Genomic DNA, 12,103 nt, shown 5'->3' on the forward strand with positions numbered 1-12,103 from the left:
ATTGTTTGACGAAGATAGATGGAGAATAGTATAGGGATTGAGAGAGAGAGTATAGGAAAGATTTTGCTTTCTTTTATCCTTTTTATTATTATTAAAAAATAAAAGTCTTTTACACTTAATTTATAAATTTAGTTTTAGTTATATTAAACTAATTATATATATATATATATTAATATTATTATTTTATTTGAAAAAGAAGGAAAGTGATAAATAGGTAGCCATTTTCTTAATATTGTAAAAGAAAGTGAAGTAGAGTGAGATATGATGTGACGCTGACGTGATTTTGTAGAGTGAAAATTAAAATAGTATCCGCACTCATTAGGTTAAGGGAATAGAAGTTTGTTTTGATGGGATCAATTTTTATAATTTATATGCTGTGTGATTGAATTGAAAACCAATAAAGGGCCTAAATGAAATTTGTTAAAGAGTTTGGGGAGCAAGATGTAATTGACCCCACTTTAAATTCCCAAACAAGCTCTCTCTCCTCCCCTATCTCTCTCTTTCTCTACACTTTTTGTATTACAAAAACTATACAAAAAGCCTCTTCACACTCTCAAATCTTTTCTCTCTCTCTCTCTAGATTTAAAGAGCCTAAATGAAGAATCTATGCCTTTGATCAGTTTATGGCAAAGAAAGAGGAGTTAAAGAATACAAACTTGATGGCAAACACAACATTTTCCGATCAGTTTCCGGCAGTCTATGGTGGTCCTTTTGATGTACCTCAAGGGTACTTTGACGTGTTGGCTTTTCAAGACTATGGTAACACGTCTCTATTCGATTTGCTTCAACAACCGACTCCCCCGGGAGATTTGGTAGTGGAACAACATGAGAAGCACCATCATCCACCACCAGTTTCCACCGTGCCGGAGACGGGTGAGTTGGTGAATACACCAACGCCAAATTCTTCTTCTGTCTCGTGCTCTTCAAACGAGGGTGCTAATAATGGTGACCAGGAGAATAATGTTAATAGATCAGCTCATGATGATGTTGATGATGAGGATGATGATGATCAAGAAAAGAGTACTACTAACAAACAGTAAGAAATTAAACAGCACTTTTTCTTCTTTTCCTTGCTGTACTTTTGAACACGCACGGAGGGTGTTTTTACACATAGTTAATTGTGTTCTTTGTCATGTCATCATATAATTATATATGGTGTTTCTTGTGTGCGTTTTGATGATTAATCTGTTTTTTGTTTTAACCATTCTTCTTTGCTAAATGAATATCAAGAAATCTTATTAATTATGTATAATTCAGTGGTTTCAATTTTACCCTGAAAAAGTGAAACATTTTCTGGTTTCACACATACGCGGTGCTTTTATTTAATTTTTGAAAATTATTATTTTGATCAAGAAAAGTTAGGCCTTTTCACACACATACACGCACCCAAAAGTAGATTTGATGAGCAGATGTTTAAGTGATGCATATATTTTCTGGATTTGGTAAATGGGAAATCTATATTCTTTTCTTTATCCATATTCTTTTTATATCTAATTAGTACAAAAGCAAGTGTTCTTTTTTCTGATTTATTATAGATTAAGATAATATGTGGTTTATTCTTGAATAAATGTGAATCATGTTGAGTGTGTCTTGCAGGTTAAAACCCAAAAAGAAGAAGCCTAAAAAACAAAGGGAACCAAGATTTGCATTCATGACAAAGAGTGATATTGATCACTTGGATGATGGTTATAAATGGAGAAAGTACGGTCAGAAAGCTGTGAAAAACAGCCCTTATCCTAGGTATAGTACTCTCTCTCTCTCTAGATTTCATATCTTTCTCTCTCTATACACCTAAATTTTGCTGTCCTAATTTGTGTACAAAGTTCATACACTTTTGTTAGTAGTGTAATACTAACTAGATTATGTTGTTCAAAACAGGAGTTACCATAGGTGCACAAGTGTATCTTGTGGAGTGAAGAAGCGAGTCGAAAGATCATCCGAAGATCCATCGATCGTGATCACAACTTATGAAGGTACCCACACACACCCATACCCAATGACGCCTCGAGGAGCCATTGGGATCTTGCCCGAAACAGCCGGTTATGGGGGGTCTAGTGGCGGTGATGGTGTTTGTAGTGGTGGTAGTGTTTCATCTTTTCTTTTTACACAACCATACTACCAACACCTACAACCACCACTACAATCCTATAATTTCCATAACCAAACAACACCAATATCATCTTCTTTAAGCTTTAACACCACTAATGCTAGCACCCATCCATCATCATACTCTCATCTCATTCAAGAAAGACGCTTTTGCCCTTCACCTTCTTCTACACTGGTTATAGATCATGGACTACTTGAGGATGTCATACCATTCCAGATTCGAAAAGACGAATCCAAAGATCAGAACTAAAGTACTGTAGTTTCGACAATTAATCTTCTAGTAAGCTTATGTACTAACAATGTACAAGTATCCGTTTTTCACGTGTGGATCGATTACCTATTTGTAGGCAAAAAGCACACATTTCATCATGCGTAGGAAAGTTTGATCATCGATCAGTGTACGTACAATGACTAGGTTTTTGTTTGGTTTTTAGCTAGCTAATTATGAACTAAGGGTTGGCTTTGCTGATGTTGTTGGTTCTTTCGTTTATTCTATGTACTTGCCAGATATTCCGATATTTTGCCGTGGGGATTTTAGGTAAATGATTTTGCACATCAGCTAAAAGTTCTTATTCTGTACGTATGGTGTCAAAGTATGTATTTGTGTGTATAATACACATGTATGCACATAATGTTACACATGCCTATGTCATGCTATGAGAATAACAAAAGCATCAATATATATAGTTGGCTTCTGGTTCAACGGCATATGGTGATGTACAAAGCTTGGGACTTGAGGTTTCAAGTTCGAAATCTAATTCAAGGGGTTTTTCCACAGTGATGATTTTTCTTTTTAATGGTGTTCATAGGTAAATCAGACATGAATCATCAAAATTAGTGTGAACGATTGGCATCCCGTATTGTAGGGCCAATATTATATATTGTTTTTAGGATTGTGTATGTCGTTTTAGTTTGCTTTTAGTCGGTGTAGTACGTACCGGTACGTTTATTTTGTAACTTAAAATGTAAACTTTGGATACATAGGGAACCTATAAAAGTGCTACTTAACTCATTTATCCCAAGAACTCTTCCACAACTCAAGAAACAAGCTTTTAGTAAATAAAGCTTTCTCTCTCTCTCCATCTTCTTCTTCTACCTTCTAGCAAATAAACCAAACAAACAAAGATCCGAGATCCGAGTGTCGTTGATGATTTCCGCTAACCAACAACACGAATTGATCCGAGTCAAGTTGTGAGATCCATCTAGAGGACCTACAAGTGGTATTAGAGCTTTCGGCTCAACTTTTTGTGATTTTTGGGTCAAACTTTTCGGATTTTGATCTTAGTTTTTGTTGGATTTGAGGTTGATTTCGTGTTACTCATCTCTTTTGGAGTCCCTTACACCTTAGAAATACACGAGAATCACCAAATCTAAGTTTTTAGTGCTTTAAGTTTTTTGTGTCTGAGCTCAGATTCGTCTTAAAAACTCAAATCTAGGCCAATTTAGAGGTTTTTAGACTAAAGTCTTTTTGACTATTTGAAAGTTTAGGTGCTATATTCTTAAAAGAAAAAAAAAGAAGCTTTTAGAAGAACCAAACATTTCTCATTCTCATTCCTCGTTCCTTATTTCTCATTCCTCATTTCTCTTTCTCATTTCTCATTCTCACGGGTACTGTAGCAAACGATTCGCATCGGGCACTGTAGCGACTCGGCACTGTAGCAACTTGGTACTGTAAAAAAAATTAAAAAAAAAACTTAAAATTTTTTTTCTCTTTAAAAAAAATGTCTTACGAACCTGAGCTTGGAGGAAAGCTGGATATGGGAGAAAGACGAAAGAAAATATTAAAAGGAGAATTCGACATATTTGCACATATTAAAGGAGAATCGGTTGCCTCTCTTATCAACAGCTTTGAGTCACTCGTCACCAAAATGAGTAGTGCCGATATCATCAATGGTTTGTTTGAGATCAACATGAAGTTATTGAATTCACTACCTTACACATGGAACATCAATAATATCGTTACCATTAAAAGAACCACATACCTATATACCATGATACTCTCAGAGTTGGCTTCTACCATCAAGTTTTTTGAAAAAAATGGAAGATAAGCTCCAAATGAACAATCAGTCCAAAGAAAATAAAGTTGGGACAAGTAATAAAGTTGGGAAAAGTGCTGCAGGTGAAAGCAGTCATGCATGTCCTATCATTCCCGACACATCACCTTGCGATGAGGTAAACCACAACTTATGCACGCAGGCTTGCATTGATAAGGTTACATATTATAGATATCATCAAAACGAAGTTTTGAAAGAAAATGCAAAAATTTCGACAATTAAATGCTGAATATGTAAAGGTTGACAAGATTTACGTAGAGAAAATTGATACTCATCATAATAATGTGGCAAATCTTAAATTTAAAATTTTTCAAAAGGAGCATGATGTTATATATTATAAAAACATAGTGAAAGAATTGAAAGATGAAATTTAAAAATTGAAACTTGATGCTTCTGGTAAAAGGAAACAAGAAAAGATAGTCGAAAGATTTGAAGCATCATCTAAGAAATTTGATGATCTTATTGGAGCCCAGAGAAGTACTAAAGTAAAAGCGGGGCTGGGGTACGATTATACTGCTGTACCTCCACCTTTAAACGACAACTACACTAGTTTGCCCCACTTTAGCTATAATGAACATTTGTCAATTTCGGGTTATTTTATACTTGTATTCTTAATGTAAACCCGACCCGTTTTGTATCCCGAACCTTTCGATATTATCAAAATGATGAATTGTATGTTAAATATTTGTTTTATAGTTGTTGGATAAAAAAACACCCTTTTCGGTTCTTAAAATTCCCCGAAAACGCTCAAAATGAACTCCAGTGACTAAAACTACCAAAATAGAGACTTGAAGGACGCATTTGTAGTTTGTGCTTTCTTGGGTCTATAACCAACCCATTTTCATGAAACACCCTTTATGAAATACCCATTCAACTTACCCTATATATACACACCCATCTTCTTCATTTGTGCTTGCTAATTTCTTTATTTATCTCTCAAATTCTTGAATTCTAAGGTTGTTCTTCATAAGCTAATATTTCATTTTAACTAACTTCTCAATACTTAAAGCTTGATGTTACAACATATATATATAATATACACTCCTTGTTTACCTTCGGTCTTTCATTTCTCCAGTCTCGGCCGGTTGAAATGTCGGGCTAGTAAGGCAAGGTTACATGGAGGACTTTGTAGTCCTTGTTTATATATTTAACAAATCTAACCATATAACTTGTTATACTTGCTTAACTTCTACATATTTTAGTTTATTGTTCATATTTGTCAAGTTCCATGGTATTGGGTATGTGGTGACTAGCCTCGGTTTCATCCCGAGTTGAGAACCGAACCAAAAACCGAACTTTTGTTTAAAAGCATTATCGTTAACTTTTTGAATGTAAAACTTGAGTATTATTATTTATAAGTTATTTTACAAGTTCCATGGTAATTGGGTATGTGGTAACCATCCTCGGTCTTATTCCGAGTCAAGGACCGAACCAAAAACCGAACTTTTGTTTAAAAGCTTTATTGTTAACTTTTTGAATGTAAAACTTGAGTATTATTATTTATAAGTTATTTTACAAGTTCCATGGTAATTGGGTATGTGGTAACCATCCTCGGTCTTATTCCGAGTCAAGGACCGAACCAAAAACCGAACTAAACCGAGTTCACTCGCTTAAGACACACAAGTGTGTTTTTAACCACCAAAACTCATATTTTTCTTCAAGATTATATTTTAAATCAATTTTAGTTGATTTCTAAACATACTTGGCATGTCGGTAACCAACTTGATTTTATAACAAGTTCGAACCGATAAGGTCGTATACTCGCTTAACGAACGTTAAGGTTCTTCACAATAGAACTACATACTTGGTTAAGTCTATTTTGATTTTATTGAGTTATCTCATAACATTTATTATTTTGGGAAGTTAACTGTGAGCTTGGTCAATTATCAAGTCTCGAACCGACAAACCCGAACACTCGTTTAAACCTCGTTATGGTATTCTTATAACCAAGGGTTTTGCAATATCGCATTTTAACCCACATTATTACTTAACATAAGTTGAGTAAAAAAAAAAAAAAAAACTAATGAATAGAATACCGAGACCCGGTTTCGAGTAAACTTATTTTACAAAACTCGTTTATTTAATTTCTCAAATATTTACATTTTAAATCGTAAACTTTATTTATTTACTTTATTTGTCATGTATTTATTTTAAACCCTTCCAAAACTACCTACTAACACAAGACCCGTTTAATATAGGTCTTGCTCGTTAAACCGATCTCTCCGATTATTCACGACACTATCTTTCAAGTTACTTGTTAATGTGAGTACTTTTTCATCCCCCGCTTTCCATCTTTCGTTTTGGGGGTGGCATTGCATACCTATTCAATTTCAAATGATTTATACTTGAGTCTTAAACCACAACCCGTATTGTATATGTTTACTTAAATAAATGCTCGATTTGGTGTTATATGTTTTACATGATTATGTGCAAATTCTTGAATGATAAGGCGGGTAGCCTCTTGAATGCTAAGGCGGGTAGCCTCATCAAAGTATGATCATACGTTAATTCCGAGTATATATGGTATCCCCATATAGAAAGGTGTCGTCAATGTATTCTTATTGACGATTTCATTATTGTCGTCAATATATTCTTATTGACGGTTTTATTATCTAAATTGTTGCTATTATTTATTGTTTTCATATACTAGTTGTTGATTTCATACTATATACTTATTGTCCAAAACTATGAAAATTGCTCACCAACCTTCGTGTTGACAAACTCTATTTTATGCAATGTTACAGGTTTGATGTTAGCTTGATTGGATTACTTGAAGAAACTTATTATCTTGGCTTTAGGATATTAGAAAATAAAAGAACAAGTTATTTGTTTATCTATCTATTTGGCATTTTGTATGAACAATTGTTGTGTTATTTATGATGATATGGATTTAAATGAGTTGTTTAAATGTTGTAACTTTATAGTGTCGTTGTGCAATGAGCAATCATGTCGCGCCTCGACGTTTCCGCCTTCATTGGTCGGGGTGTGACATATAATACTTCTTCTGAGGAAGAAATGTCATATGGAATTGGTAGAAGACCAAAACCAATGAAATTTGTTCCTCCTGTGTCTCAAACTGCTGCTCCAGTCCCATCATCTGATAAATCTAACATCAATGTATCTTTTGAAGCTGGTTGTGTAAGAAAAAATGGGTCGGTGGAAACGGACACGAGTTGTGATTATGAAACCGTTTGTGATGAAACTTTTGTTGAAAAATGTGTCAATGAAAGTAGGCATGTTGAGGTGAACATATCAAGTTGTTCATCATCAAGTTGTTAGACTGAGGATAATTCGAGTGAAAGTAAAGTTTTTGAAAATGAAAAAGCAATTACTTCATGTAAATATGTTCCACTAAATAAACGATCATTTTCTCAAACAATCAATTTAGAAATCCTCAGCCATACAACTTCTGTGATAACAACTACTATGGTTATTATCAACAAAATTTTGTTGATCCATATTACACAAATGCGTTTTATAATCATGTTCCTTTCCAAGGATCACCTTTCCCACCACACCAACCACATTATAGTTCAGATGAGTTCTATGGCGCTCCTAGGAGAAGTGCTGTTTTGTGTGTGGTCATTCTTCTCACCTTGCAAGACATTGCAAGCACTGATTCAAACAACAACTTGATATTCAAAGGCGGCTTAGTCAGTCCCCAAAAGGAGCTTTCAGTAGCCCTGATTCAAGGACTGATCAAGCTGACAATGAACCCAGTGAAATGGATGTGAGATCCAAAGTAAATAAATTAAAACACAAAAAGAAACCTTTTTGGAAAACCAAGAAGGATAAAATCAAAAAGGATCCTAAGACTGTAAAGTCTGAGGATTCACCAAAAACAGTTTCAAAATCAAGAAAAGAAAAGTCCAAAATTGCCAAAACCAAGGAACAAGTTTTTGTTTGGATTCCTAAAGACTACTCTTCATCAAGTGAGGATCCAACAAGAAATAAAGTTTTCAGGAAATAAAATTAAGTTTGGTCGATTTTTGGTTAACCTTCCCGAGAGAAAAGTATCCTGGAAACCCATGTCTATTTAAACGCTTAGTGCATGCATGGTCAATCAAGGAGGACTATCAATAGTATTAGATACTTAGATAGTGATTGCACCCAGCATATGATGGGAGACGAACCCTTGCTATTTGATGCTAAACCATTCGATGGCGGATTCGAGTCTTTCATAAGCGACGTGGGAGGACAAACATCAAAGAAGGGAAGTGTTTCATACGGTACTTTGTTCAAATTGTTCAACAACAACTTATCGGGCGTTTCTCAAACTAACATCGTCCAACTGCATCTCTCAAGTGATGGATCCAGCATCAGTTGTTGGGTCTCGGTTTGAATCTCTTCAACTTTGTCATACAATGTGATAATGCTTGCTTAAGATAGTCCATCTGACAACAACTTTGCTGACCTTTTCACTAAAGCCATCGATCATGCCCGATTTGAATTTTTGGTCGAATCGCTCGACATGATCAATTTTGATTAAAACAACCTATCTTTTTGTATATAAAATTGTAAATATTTTTCAAATATGTCACAATTTTAGAGGGAGAAAATGAATTAAGTTTAACTCACCAAAAAGATTTTCAATTCATCTTAAGAAAAGCAAAAACAAATCATTTGATTTACCAAAAATATTTTATATTACTTTAAAGAAAATCTAAAAGGAATTGTCCCGTTTAGAGGGAGCTCCTGCTTAGAAGGAGTCGGATAATTCAAATTTTCAAATTTTGAGAAATTGATCCGACCATTAGAAAATGATAGTACATTGATATGCAATGATCCTTGCGCATGAAAAGAGTATATCAAAAATCTACAAAATCACTCACAGATGTGTAGATAGGATTGACAAACAAGTAAGTGTCGGGTGTTATAAACCAAAATTCCTGTCGGTACTAGTGGATATACGATTATGAAGCGGTTGCATGATTCAGTGAAGTCATATTCATGAAGGCAGAAATGTAATTATACATGTCATACCCAAGCCTCTCTTTACCTGATCACAGTTGTCTTATGAAATAAGTGTCAACTTTTAATTTTTATTTGAGTTAAGTAAAGCCTCATAGAAAGGCAAGAAAAACAAAAACAAAAGAGTCAAGAAAAGAAAAAGAAAAACAGAAAAACAAAATGAAAAATCAAGAAAAAGAGTCATTTAGGATTTTAAATTCTGCTTTGTTTTTTCATTTATTTTGATTCAAGCCTTGGACTTTCTCTATTTGTAGTCATACAAGATCTAATTGTTAAGGCCCTAAATCTTCTGCTTTAGTTTAACTTTTCTAGATCGAGTCAAGTGTGCAAAGCACAAAGTGTCGAGTGTACAAAGTACAGGGTGTCAAGTATGTTAATAAGAGTACTGTGATCAACTAAGAAAGGTTTAAGTCAAGTTGAGGTGATATGTTAACACAAAGTAGGCCCGAGTTATGATGGAATCAGTAACATGTCTGATTAAGTGGGGACTACATGAGCACCATGCCTAATTGTACTTCAAATGTATCACTTTGACATCAAAACACTTGTCAAGTTAAACAAACGGACAATATCTACAGCCGGTGATGAAATTGTGACATAATAATATCAAAATGGAAATGCGATCTAGGGCTTTGCAAATCAATGTGATTCCATTTTGTGATCTTTCTCACAAAAATATTAAAATCATTAGAAAATTTTGTAAATATTATTGATATATAATATTAATTTCATCTTTACTCCTATCTTTTATTGTTTATTTTGATTTTGTTTTATTTTAGTTTCAACTTCAAAATGTTATGTATATATTTTCATTATTTTTAAAATATATGAAAATGCCAAAAAGATTTTAAGTTTTTCTTGTGTTCGTACATATTTTGTTAAACTTTGTTTCATTCAAAATCATGTGTTTTGTTGTCAAGGTCGTTGATGCAAAGTTTGTTGGAAACCTAGGACTTAAACAAATCACTTACAAGTTGAGGGACTGAAATTGGGACAGTCTGTGAACGAATTCTTCTTTGACCCTCGAGAGGGTCTGTGAACGAATCTTATTGTTCTAAGTTTTGTGCAGTTATACATGGACAGGTAGATCAAGATAAAGTCTGCTTGGAGTTGCAGATGCTGAAGTGCTTAAAAGAAAATGAGAACGTAAAAGTTGAGGGTTGAACCTAAAAGGGAATTGATTATATCTGAAGACAAGGAAAGAAACCAGTCGGCACAAGAAAGTCAACAAAAGAAATTAGATGTCGAGCCTTCCGAATATGATGTTTCTAAAATTTGCTGTTGCCGATCCTTCCTAGAAAATAAAATTGAAGTTAAGTCTACAAGACCAGAAAATAAAGAACTGTTCAAGATCCAATTTGGTTCAAGATCCTGGATCAAGACAAGTACTAAGTTTCAAGAAATAAAGACGAAGTAAGGAACTTGACGAAGGTTCCTCGACATACTCAATCCTAGAGGGAGATTGTAGGGCCAATATTATATCTTGTTTTTAGGATTGTATATGTCGTTTTAATTTGCTTTTAGTAGGTGTAGTACGCACTCGGTACGTTTATTTTGTAAGTTAAAATGTAAACTTTGGATAAATGAGGACCCTATGAACTTAACCCATTTATCCCAAAAACTCTTCCACAACTCAAGAAACAAGCTTTTAGTAAATAAAGTTTTCTCTCTCTCTCTCTCTCTCTCCATCTTCTTCTACCTTCTAGCAAATAAACCAAACAAACTAAGATCCGAGATCCGAGTGTCGTTGTGATTTTCGCTAACCAACAACATGGATTGATCTAAGTCAAGTTGTGAGATCCATCTAGAGGACCTACACGTATTAAAAAGACTCACTCGGGTATTAAGTTAGTTCTAAAAACTGCTTAAAAAACAAGCATCATTATTTATGGAGAACACCTCATGTTAGAAAACTGGTTATAGTAAACTGTTGGATGATTTGTATATTCTTGCAAGCGTAAAAAATGGGTTTTGCACCATCACTAGGCCATAGAAAATATATATTTATAAAAGCTCAAAGCCTACGTAAATATCAATTTAAAAAAAAATAGGAAGTTATCACCTCGTTCTTGGAATATAAAAAAAAATTAAGAGGTTATCACCTCGTTTGGTAGTCTCAAAAATTTTCTCTACATATTTTTCGGTTTTAATATACAGAGGACTAGCGGGTGCATTAGTATATATGTTTCAATCTAGCTCAGCAAGTCTTGGATTGGTTTCAAGAATTATTTCAAAGAGATGAATTTTCGTGTGTATATGGTTCTCTTGGGCTTACATGTTTTTCTATTATGTATATTAACACTTCTATTTGAATATGTAAGATTTAAAAATATTATGTGACTTGTTTGTAAGATTTGAAAAGCTAATAGTATAAAAGTATTGTATCTATGTGTAATATTTAAAGATATGATGTAATATAAAAATATGTATAGGTTTTCTAATATATAACTAGAAGTGAAATGAAGACCAAAAATATTTTTATCTAAAAAGAAGTCAGAACATCTTCGAGAATCGTTAAAAATATTTAAGTCAAAGACAAGTATAAATTCAGGCCTTAAATAAATAGTAATCAAACAATTAACACTAAATTTTATAAAACAATTAACTCTAAATTGTATGAAACTAAGCATATAAATAACCCTAAGTTTTATAAAACTAAATATAAATAACAATTAACCCTAAATTTTATAAAACTAAGCACATAAATAACAATCAACTATTAGTTTAATGGCATTAAGATTCAATATTTCAGTAAAAAACTTAAAAACCTAACTGTGCAGTAGTGACTAGCGTACTAGCGGAGGCCAGACCCTACGCCGGGGGAGGACTGAAGGGTGTTCTGTTCGGTGTTCGATGTTTGTTTGAAGTCTGATCGTCTCTTTATCTTTATCTCGCCTTAGTATTTTGCAAAGGTTTTAAATGGGCTATTGGGCTGGTTAATGGTTATGAAATTGTGGACAGATCAAATACTA

The 12,103-nt window shown here is 33.7% G+C and overlaps 1 protein-coding gene across 1 annotated transcript; it reads left to right on the forward strand.

Moving 5' to 3' along the window:
* The first annotated feature begins 569 nt into the window (after window positions 1-569).
* LOC143541354 (putative WRKY transcription factor 48) lies at window positions 570-2,426 on the forward strand. Its single transcript, XM_077034194.1, has 3 exons — window positions 570-1,036; window positions 1,597-1,740; window positions 1,879-2,426. Exons 1-3 carry the CDS (start codon window positions 624-626, stop codon window positions 2,354-2,356), a joined length of 1,035 nt encoding a protein of 344 aa, XP_076890309.1. The 5' UTR covers window positions 570-623; the 3' UTR covers window positions 2,357-2,426.
* The last annotated feature ends 9,677 nt before the right edge of the window (window positions 2,427-12,103 follow it).

This window comes from Bidens hawaiensis, unplaced genomic scaffold (genome assembly GCF_021521415.1).
Source record: "Bidens hawaiensis isolate Kalapana, Puna unplaced genomic scaffold, B.hawaiensis_p1.1 tig00012555_1, whole genome shotgun sequence".
Taxonomy (NCBI): Eukaryota; Viridiplantae; Streptophyta; class Magnoliopsida; order Asterales; family Asteraceae; genus Bidens; species Bidens hawaiensis.